Here is an 18,658-nt window from a genome sequence, read left to right as displayed (position 1 = left end):
CGGTCGCTGCAATAACGTGTGTGACGTGTAGATAATATTGACTCGTCATTGTCACTCGTGAGCACATCGACTACTTGTGTACTTTACCACAATATCATCTGGGTTGGAAATAATAATTGTCGTTAAGTGTTGTCACACAACGATATACCTTTTATCGTGTTCCAATTTAAAGTATCTTATCGTACTAATTAGGCTATAAAATATGTGTATGTTAAGATTTACTAAAACCCGTTTGGCAATTTTTGTAGTAGATTACTAAAAGTTTATTTAGAGCTTTCAAGTTATTATAATTAACTTCAGAACGATATGATATCTATTCCTGCACTTGCAACGTTAATTGAGCGTGACGTATTGCGGCTCTAGCACATTATATATAAATGAAAGCAAAAACCTTACACAAATTTCATTACTTTTTAAGTACAAAAATAATAAGATAGGCATTCGAATTAATTAAAAGTAAGCGCAAAATTCATTATCACGTAATTCCTATTTGAAACTTTCTCTGTTTACCCAATGAATCAATTTCCATTGCTGTTCGGAAAGTCAATCACAAAAACGTGAACTTTGCTGAGACGAATGAAAAGGGGAGTCATCGTGGGAAATGGGCACAAGAAATTGTAACAAAGGCGCATGGTACCTTTGTACACTTATTAAAAGTTAAATTTATTTTGTAATTATTTAGTCATTGACTAGAATTAAGTACCTAATGTGGTAAGTACTGTTAAACAAAAATGTGACTATTATAGTATTAAGAAGAATCGGTAGAGATGTTATTCATTTGTTTTTAATAGAGGGGGCAAACGGGCACCAGGCTCACGGTGGGGAAGGGGTGTCGCAACCGCCCATGGAGATCCGCAACACCAGTGGTCAAGAGATGCGTTGACAGATGATCAAGTCGGGGATGTATTAAAGATGGGTCAGGCCAAGACTATCAAAACTTAGACAGGATGCATTAAAGGGTTGATCTAGTCGAAAGGAAGAAGCCGGGTAAGGATATCAGGACCGTGGTAAATAAAGGACCGTAATCTCTTCCTATTCTTTTATAGACATTTGTGTTATATGTATGTATGTATTCTATTGAACTGTTACTGCTGTTTTCAATATAGCTAAATTTTGGATATGTTACTTAATGTTTTTATTTTAACATTGTATATGCTATTGTTTTTTTTAATAAAAAAGGGGGTAAACAGTATATTTAATTCGAAGGGAAAATTGTGATGGCGAAGGTAATATCTGTGATTATAGGACGCTTATCTGGTGTAATGATTTAAGTACTTTGATAATTATTGCTTTCAAAGACAAAATGTACTGCAGCTGATATCATCTCTCTGTGAATCTCCCCTTTTCACACTCCCTTGAACACTAGAGAAAAACTGTTGTTGGCTTCTTAGTTTGTCTTTTTTGTAGGTGCCGTACATACCGTGCCCGTATCATCCTGGAAACACAAAGCAAGGATTTTCCACAGTTTCATTGTACGTGGTAGGAAGTCCTTGCAAACTGTATTGTAGAAGAACGACTCACATCCAGATGACAATGATGATATAATTAGTGGCGTTTGGTGGCGGGTGGTGGTGGGTGGTGGGATGGTTCAATTTGGTGGACTATAAATATATCAACCAGCTTTCGGAACACCAGTTAAATGTTGAAAATAATTGGTTTGTAACACACAGAATCGATATCTGTCAACGGCGCCAGCACTGGAGCCGTTCCCAGAATACTGGAACGACAACGATACAAGCAGCTTTACATTGCAAGTGGGTCGAGATGATATGTGGCGGACCTGCGTACTAAATCAAAGGAGTGCTTAAAATAAGAACGTCTTGAAGTAATAGTTTCACTATATTGATAAACTACAGTTTTTTCGAAGACAATGAATCATATAAGTGCGAAAACGGCAATCGCTTGAAAGTTCAAGACCAAGTAAACTGATACTAAGTGATGCAATAAGAGAAGTGTTATCGAGGAGACAGCGACAAAGGGAATCTTGAGTTTAATAAGTACAGTCCCAACGATTTCTTTTTTAATTGTTCATATGGTGAGTGATAACTCACCCCATTATATTATCCAACATGACAGTAATGACAACCATCATGTTCTCGACGCAACCTTACACAAAACAATGAATTCAAGCACTAAATGTGGATGCATCAAACTACGATATTATATAGAGTTTATTTTTTATTACTTTTTAAGAAATATTTCATATTTGAAACGCATTTATGTATAAGAGTGGCCGTTAAGTTTCTTGTATGGTCTGAGTTATTTAGATTAAAATTTTATAATGATAATTCAAAAGCTTAGTTTAAGCCTATTTGACTTTGACTTTGAACCTCCACTACAGAGTTCCACAAACTGCCAGCCCACTAGTTAGCTCCGTTTGTTAACTGTAGATCATTACCGGATCATCGGATTTTATCAATAAAATATAACTACCATAACCCTTTAAGAAAAGTAAATTTTGTATAATATACAACAGTCTATAAATAAAAATTGGAGCTATTGGGTGGTATAAGATCTACAAGCAACTGGTATCTAGTTTGTAATGTACATAAAAAGTGGTCAGTATAGTTTCTGGTGACTGGTGTTAAGACAACCAGGCTTGACACTTGTTACGTCACACTACAGATATTGAAATGTTATAAATCTTGTTTAACAAGATGGAAGCGCTAGCTAGATACACATTTTTCCAGAATTATTTTTATTAAGATACGTACTTAATAAAGTTCCTAGTATTGTTGCCATTTATAATCTCCGTGCGTGAACATTAATTTAACATAATACAGAATAATATACCTTAGAAAATGAAAAGACGAACGTAGACCAACGAAATGTATACATATTATTTTATGAACTTACAATATTATTAAGGTTAAACGTATTACCTCGCTGCCCATGTACGTACAAGTAAGGTAAGTGTCAATGTCGCACAGAGTATTCGTAATCATAATAATTTAACCAGAAATAAAGAATGTGTACAAGTACCAAAAATTTGATTATCAGCTGTCTAATTCATCATCAGCCGGAAGATGTCCACTGCTGGACAAAGGCGTCCCACAAAGATCTCCACAACGATCGGCCCTGATTTGCCCTCATCCTTTAAGACCTACTCCTTGGGAAGCTGCATTGAGGCCATTTAAAAATACTTGTTATGATATTATTATTAAAATAAAAAAGCGATACTTTATAAAATCTAAAGCATACGAACATTTTTTTCGATTTAGATTGGAGTGTAAAATATTATGGAACTTTCTTCAAGTTTAACGCTACTATTTTAGTTAGACTGAGGTCAAAAGTCCGATAAAACAATCTGTGAACAAGATACATTATGATTTAGTATCTACTTATAGCTTCCAGATTCTTCGGGTTCATGTTATTTATCCTTTGTTTAGTGCGATATAATGTCTTTTATATTCAAGATATGTATGTTGGCGTACATTTTATGTATAATATGCATGCAAAAACTTAACTTGGTGGGAATTAGGGAGGCGGTTAATGAATAGACGAATTATTGAACTGGCGGTAGGATATACATATTTGAATTATCACTAAAGTAGGTTATATCAATATATAAAACATGAAGGGGAATGAAACAATATATAAAAAATAGGAAAATATGTGACAACAGAACTGTTGTATGTTGACATTTTATATTTGAGGTTGTATGAATAGTAATTTTTCAGTTGGGTATATTTATTTAAATACTTGTGTATCCAACAAGTGTGTTTGATCCAACAAGTTTGATACAATCTCTGCAAATTGATGCTTCTTATCATTAGAAATTTAAATGAGTGTTTTTGCATCTGCATAACGCTGCACGTAAAGGTAGTATGCATTATGTTAAGAGATTTACAGTAAGCCACACTATATATTATATATATGTATAACCAAATTAGGCAAGGCGTTCCATGGATTTTGTTTAAATGATTAAAATTGAAATTAAAATATAACATTTAAGTAGGTATTTAAAATTATTACATTAGTACTTTAACTTTAGAACAAAGAACAGTTTTAAGAGATTATCCCTTTAATTGATTTGTGCTTTAGAAGAGATTTTTTAATTTCTCGTAGAATAATTATAAGATGGAAGAATTTAAAAAATCAATTGATTTGCAGTTCTCGGTCATAACTTTTCATATTATTCGGTACTATAAATCCAGTATCGTCCTAAAATCTTAACATATCCATTCTGAGGGTTAATTAATTTATTTAAATTGCGTTACATGCGACTTAGTAACTTAACAAAATTATCACATGCACCTCGTAAAGTATACCTAGCAATTTTTCCTCTAAGTATTCATTAATAGAATTCCTTGTCACTTTTTCCAAAAGTAACTTTTTAAAACAGCTTATGATTTTTTTAATATTGGTTTCGGCGTTTAAGTGTTCTGGTAACTTATTATAAATTTTAACTGACATTGGGTTTTTTATAGAGAGGTGTGTTGTGACGGGAGCCAATATAATTTTGATGTAATAATTTGGGTGTTTTCGTACAAACTTACATATTAATTGAATACCGTTTTAAATATAGGTATTAACTCATATATAAACTTACTCATCGCAGTTTACCGTCAAGCCCATCTTGATCTCAAAATCCACAAAACAATAGTTATTTATGTAATCAAATATATATTTATATCACAACTATTTCTGAATTAGAGCCAAATGGAGCAAGAAGCCACATTTGTTTGTTAAATTATATGGACTTGCGAAGAATCCGTAATATATTTAAGGACCGTTGCTCACGCGCAGTGCGCTGAATGCCGGGGCCGCGACTGCGCCGAATACATTCCATGTTGATGCTGTACAAGAATCATTGAGTCGAACATCTGATGATTATAGATAATCGCCACTGTTAGCAATAATTACGCGCACGAATCATTTGCGTAATATCTTAGTAAGCATCTCAACGAGATCCGGTAAAAGTGTAAATATGTTGCCATTAGAAAATACTAGCTAAAGACCAGATAAAGTATAGCTTCACGTATGTGTATGTAATGTGTATATGTTCGTATAAAGTCGTCTTCTGTATATCATACACGGAACTTACCGAACATATTTTGTTTTAAATATTTTCGGTTACTGTTTACTATCGATAAGATACCGTTATTGGTACCATTACCTCGTGGTCATAAACTATACTCGAAATTGTAAGGTTCTGGAATGAACGAGTTTGGCTATCAAACACCAGATCACAAGTTTGATTCCCATTTGATTGTTATAGTAAAAAAGCTTTATCTTATTTATCTTATTATGTGGAGTGGTTATATCATATTGCACTTACCTTAACTTTATAAAACATTTCTGTTTATGTTAGCCACTTAATATTTAATATAAAAACACAAAAAAAGTGTGTGTGTGTAATCATTACGCGCGATTGAAGTAAAACTTTATAATAATTAACTTTAAGAATTATAAACAGATGCACTAATATATTACTTTGTTTGATTTTTTGCTATTTTTTTCTCGGAAACGCTAACGACATAACTTCATCTTTTGAGCAAAGTTGGCATTTTCTCTACCTAAAATAAAAGCATGCCTTTATAATAAGTAATATTATTTAATCAAGTGAGATTTAACATATTTTACAAAGAATGATATACCTAATGTTGTATTTTGATATTATTATTCATGAGAAAATAAACACCTAAACTTTTTACAGGTGAGGTCATTATCATGTTCTTGATTTTCTCTTTAATGCTTATTTATTGATCAAAAAGTAAAATGTTCCTGGGATTCCGCCATTTTATTTGACTGTTTATTATTTTCATTTTATATTCTATTTATAATTCATTAATAGCATTTGCACATTTTTAAATATTCACTCATTAAATAAATTAATTGATAATAAGAAATTTATGGATATATAAGCACATATTAATATGACGTTGCTATTGAATATTAACGTATATGGCTGTATGGGCCCTCCTATCGAACCCTTTGCCTATCCTAATAATGGACGAAGAAAGCAAAAGCAAATTAACGAATGTCGCAAATTTCAGAAAGATTCTGATAACATAAATATTATTTATTACAAAAGTAGTAATAAATAAGCAAATTATGCACTTGGTAATGTCGAGGATAAAATGGTTTCGTGGACGAGTTATAAACTCTGCTTTTCATTTCGATTGCGAGGAAATAAAACAGTAGTATAACATAAAATTTCTTTAATTAATATTCAAAGTAAAATTAGGACAGTTTTGAATACTGAAGGAAATTGTTTTTGGATATTTACGGTATTTTTCAGAATTTGTGAAGATGACATTTTGTGAGAAGATCACATATTATGAGAAGAAGGCTCTAACGACATTTTACAAGTTTATCGTAAACTTTGAAATATATTTCCCGAGACTTTGGCGCAACTCTCTGTGCATAAATTTCCAAAAGCGTATGAGGAGAGAGTGCTAAATTCTCTTCTTCACTGGACATTTTTAACATTTTAAGCAAATTTGAAGAAATTAATAAACACACGAAAAAACAAGACCTGTTTCCCGCCGCTTTTTTTTTAATCTTACGACATTGGTTACATTAGGCTTGGGCTCCAGACCTATACAGCCTACCATTAAATTAATTTTGTAATATATATGTATATATATATTTAATTAATTAAATAACCTACTGTATTTTAATTAAAATATAATATCTTTTATGTCTTAAAAAACACATGAGGCAAATAAATTAAAGTAAATATTATAAAATAACAAATCTCTGTACTTTTTATTGTGTTTGGCTGTATGGCTCATTTTCTTTGCCTTAATTGCACTTGTGCACATATCGATTTTGTGCAGCCTATATCGTTTACAAATAAGCAATTTCAGAGCATGACAAAAGTATCTACTCATAAATGTGTCTATATTAAGGCAAAGAAAATGATCACTCACCAATATTTAATGACAATGACACTTTTCTGACATTAGCCACGGACTGCATAAAAAATATATTTTTGTAGTTACGTATTCAAAGAAAGCACTAATCATAATATACGTAATATTGAACACTTTACTAAATTATTGTTTCAATACATAAATTTAAACCATTAAATAATTACCTATTCACAGAACAATACGATTGTTAAATTATTTCGTCCTTCACGCTCGAACTCTCCATGAAGACATTTGAAGGACTGATTTGATTCATAAAAACGAAATTTGCGTTCGACCAATACCTTGTACTCAAGTACCGCTTAACTGAAAAACGTGTTATGAATTTTAATAAGAAAATACCATTTATTCACAGTTCGATTCGAGATTTCTAATATCGGTTAGACGAAAATGATGAAATCATTGAAGGGATTCAATGATGAATTATTTTAGTTCTTCTTTGTTGCAGATTTTGTTTGTTATGTGCACTGACGTTCAGAGTGATATATATATATATATATATACATATTATGTATATAAATATAGGGACTGGGGCGGTCTGACATAAACATTGCAGACATTAAAATTGCGTTTTTAACCGACTTCAAAAAAGGAGGAGGTTCTCAATTCGTCGGTATGTTCTTTTTTATATGTTTGTTACCTCAAAACTTTCGATTTTGATAATTCTTTTTTTATTTGAAAGCTGGTGCTTCCCACGTGGTCACAAAAAGAAAACCATAAAAGTCTTAAATTTGCATACATACATCTGCGTATCTATACTATTATTATTATAATATTATAAAGCTGCAGTGTTTGTTTGTTTGTTTGTTTGAACGCGCTAATCTCTGGTACTACTGGTCCGATTTGAATGATTCTTTCTGTGTTGGGTAGTCCATTTATCGAGGAAGGCTATAGGCTATGTTTTTTTTTTCAAAATTAGGGATCCGTAATAAAATTGCTATTTTGTAACACAAGGTGTAAAATCGAAAACCTATTTTTGCGTGCGCTGCAAAAACTATTGACAATAGAAAAAAATGATGTACAGGCTATAATAAAGGCAATATTTTATTACTTATAAAACTATCGCGTGAATTATACTTTATATGGCAAAACAACGTTTGCCGGGTCAGCTAGTTTATACATACGTATAGCAAAGTGGATGATAAATTTACGAATAACTTAATATCGCGCCAATTGATTTCTATGATTTTTTTTTATTGGAAAGGATATACTTCAAAGAGAGTTTGGTGAGAGTTTGATTAGGTTCTGATAACGGAATCCATTATAAGTAACGGAACTCTTCAACTCTTAGGAGCAAATTAACGATACTCGGCCGAATATTTTTTATGCTAACCGGATATTTAAGTCATCTACCAACACATAGTTATGGTCTAGTAATTATGGTAGTCGAATATGATGATCAATGGGACTCCTTAACGACTTACAGTAAGGATGCGATTTGTGACAGAATTTCTAACTGTCTATAATCAAATTGTAAAGCACTTACCTTCATTGCTGCATTGAAAAATTTAGTATATCTACACATATTTAGACAAATTGTTAGTTAGTGTACTTCAAATTCACAAGAAATCATAAAATATTTTTTTTTAACAAAAAAACAACCGACTTTAAAAAACACTATTCCAAAACAATAGATATAATGTGCACTAAAAAGTATAAAAATAATTGCGTATTTTTATACAATCTAACCTGTACCCTCTGTACCCTCGAGAACCTCGGATTCGGTATCCATATTGTTGAAATCATAATATTGCTTGGCGGCCATCTTGGATTTCAAAAATGATCCCAAAATCGTTCTCTGCACCCTCGAGAACCACGGATACGATACCGATATTGTTGAAATCATAATTTTGGGCGGCGGCCATCTTGGATTTCAACAATGATGCCAAAATCGTTCTCTGCACTCGCGAGAACCTCGGATACGATACCCATATTGTTGAACGCATAATTTTGCCCGGCGGCCATCTTGGATTTCAAAAATGATTATACAAATGATTTAAGTTTTGTTTAGTGTTAATTCCGCCAATATTTGTTTTTAAAACAATTCGACACGTGTTTCGCCTCTACACGAGGCATCCTCAGGACGTGTTGTCTCGCCAAAATCTGGCACGAGACTCACACGTGTCGAATTGTTTTAAAAACAAATATTGGCGGAATGAACACTAAAGAAAACTTAAATCGTTTGTATAATTATAGATTTCCGCAAAGTAACGCCTAATTCAATAATTTTTTTTTTCAAAAAAGATCCCAAAATCGTTCTCTGCACCCTCGAGAACCTCGGATACGATACCCATATTGTTGAAATCATAATATTTCGCAGCGGCCATCATGTATTTCAAAAATGATCCCAAAATCGTTCTCTGCACCCTCGAGAACCTCGGATACGATACCCATATTTATGAAATCATCATTTTGCGCGGCGGCCATCTTGGATTTCAAAAATGATCCCAAAATCATTCTCTGCACCCTCGATAACCTAGGATACGATACCCATATTGCTGAAATCATAATTTTGCGCGGCGGCCATCTTGGATTTAAAAAAAACTGCGATTACTGCAACAACGTTATGCGACAGAACTGCCATCTAAAGTTCTAATAATTAACTACTAAACGAATACATCAACCAATCATCAAAAATACATAGGTATTAAAAAAAAAAATTCAAACTTACCAAAGTATCAAAGTTATTTGATTCCCGCAATTAACTTTAAGTACGTGTATGTGTTTGAGCGGTGTCAGTGTAGTGGTGCGATTCGATACCTCTCTGTTTTGATAACGCGTCCTTAATAAATCTAATTCTAATTACGATTATTGTAATTTTTAGAGGTAATTTATGTTTCGTGTGTTTTTTTTATTCCTTTTTATGTTTGTTAACTAACAGCTCCGTCATTTAAATACTGATTTGAATTTTTGGGAGATAATTCTAGTGGGTGGCAGCTCTCTCAATATGTTCACAATGACATTGAGTGGACGCGTTTATTCCAGCAGGCGTTCCTGTTAGGCGTACTTCCAAAAAGTATCAGGTCTCAAGATGAAATATCAGTAATATGTGGAACTGCTCAAATGTTATACGTTTACTTTGGTTGTGATTACAGTCTGAGACCAATATTGTTGTAACAATACATTGTCATAATGTTTTTCTTAGATTTACCTTATTTTAAGGAAATCCATGTTTCAAGTAAGTATATATATCTTTATTAAAGTAAAAAGAAGCCAAGTTTTATATGACGAAGTAAACAATGCTCTTTCTGACATCGTGTAGCGCCAATAATATATTGTTAAATAGTTATAAAATTAAATATATTAAATTTATCGCGCCAAATGTCAAAAATGTAGTTGTGAATATTTTATTAAACGGAGAGGTGGTAAAACCAGTGGAATCTGCTATATTTCTTGGCATTTCTCTTGATTCCACATTGCAATGGGGTGTATTGAAGGATTGGCGAATAGACTTAGTTCTGCAGCATACGCGGTTAAAAAAATTAGACAGTTAACTGACATAGATGCGGCGCGACTAGTATACTTTAGTTATTTTTATAGTATTATGTCCTATGGTATATTGTTATTGGGCAGTGCGGCCGATATTAATACAATCTTTATACTGCAGAAGAGGGCTGTTCTCGCTATTTATAAAGAATCATTAAGAGAAAAATATAAAGAAATAAACATTTTGACTGTTGTTTCTCAATATATTCTTGATAATGTAATAAATAATCTCATAAACACATTGAGGAATTTGTTAGAAACTGTGACAATCATAATGGCGCATTCTTCTCAGGTCTGAGGTATTATTTTTAGAATGGGTCTTTTTGACTTTCAATATGTGATGTCACATCCTATTTTGAATAAAAATATTTGAATTTGGAGACCGTCACATAATAAAGCAACATACCCGACGCTGCCGTTGTCTAAGTTCTGTATATGTTTGTTGAGTGTCTCCTGTATGTTCTGTCGAGAGTATAACCCGATGGGAGAGTTGAACTGCTTGTGAACTATCTTCGGTCCCGTGGCCATCTTGAAGTCGTTCGTTGCGCTGAAATCATTTGAATTATATGTGACTTTGGTGATTGAGAAAAAATCTATTGTTACTGCAATAGATTTTTATTGATAAGTCGTAAACTGTCAGCCATGCTTAGAAATAGATGTAGTAATTAGTATATTCTAAGTATAAACTAACATAAGTACGTATAGACATCTAATATCAACCTGCATATCTCCCTCATTATTTCTAAATCTAAATCCTTAATATTATAATGATGTCAGAAATATAAAATAAATTAACAATGTTGAATTGTAATGTGAATTACGTCTAGATCAGAAGTAATTTTCTTTTTATACGCATATTTTTCACGCCAAGGAGTCGAGCTACACACAAAACCCATCGCGTTATTGTTAATTTATGATACCTGTCAACACCCTTGACGGCAATCATATTTTTCCAAATAATCTGAATAGACAAGACCATGTGAAACTCAGCCATATATATGCATTTTATGTGGAGATATTGAAATATTGTTTAGTAATATAATTAACATAACAGCTTTGATTACATTTAAGACTATTTGTAAAACTATAGTGTCTGTTTGTAATCACTACATAGTATAAAACAAAGTCATTGCCCGCTGTCTGTCACTATATATGCTTACATCTTTAAAACTACTCTACTGATTTTGACGCGGTTTTTTAAAATAGATTCAGTAATACAAGAGGAATGTTTATGTGTATAATAAATGCATAATATAGTTAAGAAACACTGATAATTTTTGAGGTTCCTAACGTGATGTCGCAAAATATTTTGCGCTTACATTGCTATTGCTAGCTGAAGCCTACGAGATAGATAAAAATAATGTACTACTACAGTATTGTACTCCTTACAAAAGTCTACAAAAAAATTGATAGTATATGTCTACTTATATCTTAGGTATAACCCACAATTTATCCTTAACTTTCATAATGTTTATAAAGTATTGCAGTTTACGACGCTTATTTTTATTTGTTACCGCCGTTTATTGTTGAAATATAAATAGCGGGATAAATCGGAAATTACTTTATGTTTATTTAATTTTTAACTATTAACTTTTGAACAACGACATCTTTCCGGGCAGATTAAAAAGTTATAGCTATATAGGTAACTTAATAATTGTGAATAGTCCACAGTTACAGTCACAAAACATTTATGAAAGAAACCGGAATGAATAAAATATAACACTTTTTCGTCTCAGTCACAGAATTTTGTTTTAAATATTCCTTTTATAACATGGCAGCCATTTATGAAAAGAAGTAGTAACATTATGGAAACACTGCTTTACTTCTGTAGAATTTGAAGTTATAAAAATATTTTTATCAGCATTATTTTTTAAAACCAGTCATAACGATGACTTCTGTCAATGACGTTCTTATGTATAGAATGTCATTGACTACTGTATACAACATAGTTGACTATTCTTGTCGACTCTGGTCTCTTGAGTCCTGCTTACTTCTGATTAATGTTTATCATTTCATTTTGGTCATATTAAGACCTCTCGTCTTGATCCAGCTCATTACGTTTGGTCTACTCTAACGTAACACGAACAACTAAAGCGTTTTTCGCCTTCTTTGTATTATTTTCAGTGAATACTATGACAGCTTATATAACTTAAGTAACATTCCACGACCTGCCACGAATTTGACCGCTCCATTCTCAAACTGAAATATTTTTAACTTATAATAGAATTGAGTAAACAACCAGACCTGAGAACAACGTGCAAACATGAGAAGAAACTCAGCAAGGCTCTGTTTTAAATTATACATATTACAATAAATTTTGTCTTTAAAATAATCTGGGAGCGATAGCTTCATTCCCAAGGTTCTTTTCTCCTACTGAAAGTAAGTGAGGGGCCAGTTGAACAGTTGTAAAAATTAGTGTCGTGGGCAATTGAAGATAGGTCTGTAATATATTGTGTCTACTAAAACATAAAGATTATGTATGTGTGTTTGTACTTTATATTGGACGGTAGGTATTATATCAGCGAATTTATTTTTTTGTTAATATTGTCAAAATAAATAGCTCCCATGAGGTTTCTGTTCACGAACTACTGACGGATGAGTGATTCAGGTGAAGTGTTGTTGATGTTACCGGTCGTAAACAAACTGGCAGCCATTTGATCGGAGTGCGAACTATTCAGGCGCTCATTTATTTATATCTGCCGGTTAAATATAATTGGTGAATGTACGCGGAACACATATCACTTGTCGTTCACACTCTCAAATATTTCATTGTTTTCTTCTATGATTACAGTCATTGTTTTTTTTCTATATTTAAAAATGTACAAAATTTATGTGAAATTCTATTTATTAAAGACGAAAGTTGTATCAATTTAGAATTTGAAAAAACATGTATTTATGTTACAGTTAGTTTTACTACGGGAAAGTTTTTTGCAATAAAGATATTGATGCAACAGGTTACGTGTTATTGAGGTTTCTATCATTACCTATCCGTAAACCAGAGTTTTGTACTCTGGTTTACGTAGACGTAATAAATAGACGTAAAACATGAATCAAATAATAATATATCGGTGTTCATAAGATTCTGGTTTTTAACCGACTTCAAAAAAGGACCTCCTCCTTTATTGAAACCTCAGAACTTTCGACTTCAGAAAGGACGACCGTTCATGATAATTCTTATTTTATTTAAAAGCTGGTGCTTCTCGTGTGGTCCCATTGCAATTTGGTACTGACCTGACGGTGGATGATTTTGATTTTGACTTTTTTTATTGGAAAGTCTTAACTTGAATTAGATTTATACAAATGATTTAAGTTTTCTTTAGTGTTACTTCCGCCAATATTTGTTTTTAAAAAACAATTCGAAAGAAAAAGAAAACTTTTGTATAATTATGGATTTCCGCAAAGTAACGCCTAATTCAATAAATTTTCTCGAATTAGATTGTTTAAAAATACGTTCGTACTTTTTAGTGCATATTATATCGTCTATTGTTTTGGAATAGTGTTTTTGATATTAGAAAATAACTTTGTTCTAGGACTACGGACCAAAGTAAAAATCATGAACATTTGCAATCAAAGATAATAATCGGCTACTAATTGATTCCAACCTGGCCCACAAACAACGAACAAACACCAGTGATCTGTTTCTTCTCTTGCACTCGCCTTGTTACAGTCTTCCTCTTTAAAAAAAAAAATGGCATAAAAAGGCATTTATTTTCTCAAAATTGATTCCTTTAGAATTCTTTTTGATGTCATTTCTTATACTACTAGATACTACTACCGCTTCGGAAACAAATGGCGCTCTGAGAGAGAAGAAGCGGCGCAAGAAACTCTCCCAGCATTCTTTTTTTTTGCGCTCTTTTCAATGAAAATATACAATATTGTACAGTCATTTCTATCGCTATAAAATAATCACAATCTAGTCCCAGGCTGTCCGATCATTTAGATATGCAGCAGTGGAGTAATAGGATTTACGACAAAGCCATTTTTTTATAAAACATTTAAATTTATTTATAGATAATGCCTGAAAAGTAGCTGGGACTTTATTGTAGAAGTGTATACATTTACCCTTAAAGCTATTATGTATCTTATGAAGCCTACTAGAATTAGTTACAAGCAATCCCTATTAAGAGCAAAAAGGTGGCGATTTTTGTGAACATATATTAAATTTTCATAAATGTACTGACAATGAACAGTCATAATATTTATTTCTTTAAATTTTTCTTTATGAGAACAGTCTCAGTCAGTATAGACAGCTATAACCAAGCTGATATATAGCACGAACAGCTCTCTTTTGCAGTGCAAACACTATATCAATGTCAGCAGCATGACCCCATAGTAATATACCGTACGTCATGATGCTGTGAAAATAACTAAAGTACACTAATCTAGCGGTCGCAACATTCGTGTACTCTCTAATCTTTCTAACTTTTAAAGTCAAACTCAAAGAATCTTAATTAAAATAGGCTTAAGCTAAGCGCTTTTAAATCGTCGTTGTAAATATTTATTTTTATTATTTATAATATATTTATTAATAAATCTACCATATTATGTTCAGAAAAAGTAGAGCTCTCGCGAATCTCTGGTGTCTAGTTTGGTAGCTTGCGGACACCACGGTGGCGTAGCCAGTCGCCACCGTGGTGTGCTGGTTAAATGTAGGTAGCCCTTAGTCTTCGAAACGGTTGGACTGATTTTGTCGATACTTTTACTGGCTGTTCAAGAACTGTTGACTCTCAGTGAGGTGGTCCTAGCTCGACCCTGGCTCACCACGTGATAATTGTTTTCATTTTCGAATTCATGTAATTGTAAGTTACATGAAATTGAAATAAATAAATTTCATTTAAAAAAAAATTGTATGTATGTTAATTGGACGCTTGATAAGGTCGGCAATGCTCCTGTGATTCCTCTGGTGTAAGAAGAGAGTATGGGTCGCGGTGACCACATAACCTCCTACATAAAACAGGGAGTAAAAATCTGCATTTATTTTGGATAAGAAATACCTCCTTATTTTAAAAAAAAAACGAAAAAATTGTTGAGATTGAAGTCAACATCAATTAGTAACATCCGTGTTCTCTTGAAGCTGTAGTAAAATCAGGATTCTTTATGAAACCAATTAAAGGAAACGACCATCTTGTATAAATAAAAACTTAAAAGGTTCTTAATTTGGTGAGTTAAAGGCTTTCATAGCACACGTAAAAGAAAAAATCAAAAATATATAATGAAATGATTGCATTTATGGCATTGAATGAGACTCAGCCGTAACGCTTCCCTACGTAATGCTTGTTCGCTTCGTCATTGTCGTATTTACACACAAAAACAAAATTTTTAAGCACTTGAACAATATCGAAAGCATATTATTGCTTTATAAATTATTTCAAAAGGAATGTTTTGAAATGAAAATAATAATAATAATAATATTGACACACTTTTTACACAAATTATCTTGCCCCAAGTTAAGCATATATAGCCTGTGTTATGGGTTACAAGCCAATGATATATTTAATACAATATACTTACTTAAACATACATAAATTTATATAAACATACATAAATACATTTAAACATCCATGACTCGGCAACAAACATCCATATTCATCATATAAATGCTTGCACCTACCGGGATTCGAACCCGGGACCTCTAAGCTTAGTAGGTAGTATCGCTAACCACTCGGCTATACAGGTCATTCAGAATAAAGTGATTTGATTTGATTTGTAATAGTAAAGAAAATAGTTATACATAATTGTATGTTAAAGATCTATTTGAACACTGACTGGCTGTGAGTGGGTGAAGCTAAACAATTTCTACATTTTGTGTACATAGAGGCGTTATTTAAAGAAATCTGGAAATAGGAGTTCCCACATACCAACAATGATCTAGTATAAATTTTAATGTAAAAAATTATTAAAAAAAGACTAAACAAAGAAAGAAGTGATGGCCTTGATGATCTTAATATTTCGGGGCTACAAGTAAAACTGTAATAAACCTATTATTACTGTAACATTTCATATGTGTACACACTAAAACTATATATAAACCTGAAACATTAATATTGTTTCAAATAGGTATTATATTAGCTGTGAATCTGATTATAAAAAAAAATTTATAGTTTATAACTAAAAGTAATATAGAGATTTACAAAACTATGTCAATTGTATGAAGAATAGATGTATGTTTATCTACTGGAATAATTTTATTTGCAAAATAAAAAAATAATGAAATATCTTTAACATACTAAATGTATATTATTATTGCATCGTATTGTTCATAATATAATTAACTATTTTATAATTCACCGTTTATATTATTATCATTATATACGATATATTATTGAATCTTTTAATTTTACAATCATAATAATATTTATCAGGAAGAATGAGATATTTGTTACTTTTTATCTAGAAATTTTTATACTTCGTTAAAAACGTCGCATGGAAAATAGAAACAAGGTTAACGATACCGTCACCAAGGTTAAAAATATAACAACATATCATCCAGACTATGTGATCAACACAAATACACATTGTTCTATTTATAACAGGACCTAATTATATGATTAATCAAATCATCACTCACCTTACCTACCAGTAACTATAACTAATTGCTTTCATTGATTAGTTACATCTGAATCAATGAGATGGCTATATGTTTACAATTAACAATCTATAATCGACAGAGTGAATGTTAATGATGTGCTTTCGAATTGTTGTCTTTTATTTATTACAACACTTTCGCTAATGTAAAAATTTGTACAAAATCTGAGAGCAGAGCGGCGTGCGAAAGATGCGCTATTTCAGTATCGTGAGGTAATATGAAATTATTTATGTAACTGAATACTTTGTTAGTGTGTTGCCAGGTAACAAGCGAATAAAAAACATTAGTTTGTTGAAAGCTTTTATTAGTGGTAATGTTAGAAGCGGATGAATATAATATATTGAGTGTATGTACCTTATGCGGCTGGGCGTTTCGTGCGAGCTGACTCAATGCCTGGCTCTGACTGAAGACGTGTCAGGCGGCGCCCACGCTCCTGGGCGGCCAGCTGCTCACCTGGATCGGATAATCATGAATATAATTCTTAATTTACCGAACACAGTAATGCTGATTGTATATGCGAATTACCATCAATACCCCGTCATTATATAATACACTATAGGTATATATATTGCATTAACTTCGAAGATCTACCTAAATCTCTACGGATTTATTTGTATTTTAATCTGCTTAGTAAATGTTTTTATTAATAGACACGTTAATTACGACTTCTATTCTCAAAGGTAGGATAAATTTGTATACATTATACATAAATAATATGTTTTGACGTCTGCAGAATGTCTCTTTACACACACTCACGCACATACTCACCTGGTGGACGTCAAAATTCTTCAAACCCTTGAACTTAAACTTTCTTCCACTAATTATTGTAAAGAGCAACTGATCTTACACCAGCGACCTCCAACTACAGAATGAACTAGCACTTTCTACGAAATCATATCAAATTTTATAATACATCGGTTATATTTAGACGGCGAATATTATCCACGTGAATAAAGTAGCCATTTCAATTGAATGTCGCATTTACGTGAAGTTTTCATGTTCGTTAGGTTGTTGATCTCAATCGCTCGTCGCTTCCGGACCAATACAGACTTCCATTTCAATATTCACGAGTTCCAATCGAAAAAACATAGAGTACTTACTATGTGTTTCGTTTGCCGTGCATTTCGTATTACCGTAGCTGATTAATTCCTTATAAATATGTATGTGTGTCATAATATTTAATTTAAATTATCCTTAGTGAGAGACTCAATATAAATCATAAAAAAAAAGAATCAATCTTTATATATATATAATTCTTGTGTGCGTGTGTATGTCACTGAACTCCTCCTAGACGGCTGGACCGATTCTAATGAAACTTTCTGTGTGTATTCAGGTGGATTCGAGAATGGTTAAGATTCACAATTGAACTACCTCCTAAACGGCTGGACCGATTTTGATGATATTTTTGTGTGTACCAGTGAATTTGAGATTTGTGTGTGTCTTCAGGTGGATTCGAAAATGGTTTAGATTCACAATTAAACTACCTCCTAAACGGCTGGACTGATTATGATGACTTTTTTGTTTGTTTCAGTGAATTTGAGATTGGTTTAGATTCTCAATTCCGCCCATATAATATAATTCTCCTGCTCATGTGTATGTTAGTGAACTGCTCCTAACGGCTGGACCGATTTTTCAAATTTAAAACATGTGTACAGGACAACGTCTGTTGGGTCCACTAGTATTATATAAATATCGATTTTCATTTTGT

General features: G+C 32.3%; 1 protein-coding gene across 8 annotated transcripts in view; it reads right to left on the bottom strand.

The window, feature by feature from the left end:
- LOC126967085 (uncharacterized) overlaps positions 1 to 17,883 on the bottom strand; it is a 42,458-nt gene extending 24,575 nt beyond the window's left edge. For 3 of the 8 annotated variants that reach the window (XR_007729869.1, XR_007729870.1, XM_050811470.1), the window contains exons 1-3: positions 17,719 to 17,883; positions 17,305 to 17,403; positions 10,771 to 10,911 (exon numbers count right to left, since the gene is read on the bottom strand). Coding sequence is in view for 6 of the 8 variants with exons in the window: in XM_050811470.1 (XP_050667427.1) it covers positions 10,771 to 10,892 (122 nt within the window). In the remaining 2 variants the exon portion in view is untranslated. The remainder of the gene's footprint in view (positions 1 to 10,770; positions 10,912 to 17,304; positions 17,404 to 17,718) is intronic. The other 5 variants (XM_050811465.1, XM_050811466.1, XM_050811471.1 and 2 more) reach the window with 2 other exon arrangements.
- Between the last annotated feature and the right edge of the window lie 775 nt (positions 17,884 to 18,658).

The sequence above is a fragment of the Leptidea sinapis genome, chromosome 12 (assembly GCF_905404315.1).
Source record: "Leptidea sinapis chromosome 12, ilLepSina1.1, whole genome shotgun sequence".
Classification (NCBI taxonomy): Eukaryota; Metazoa; Arthropoda; class Insecta; order Lepidoptera; family Pieridae; genus Leptidea; species Leptidea sinapis.
The sequence above is the reverse complement of the archived record's forward strand: the minus strand, read 5'-3'. Positions and strand labels throughout refer to the sequence as shown.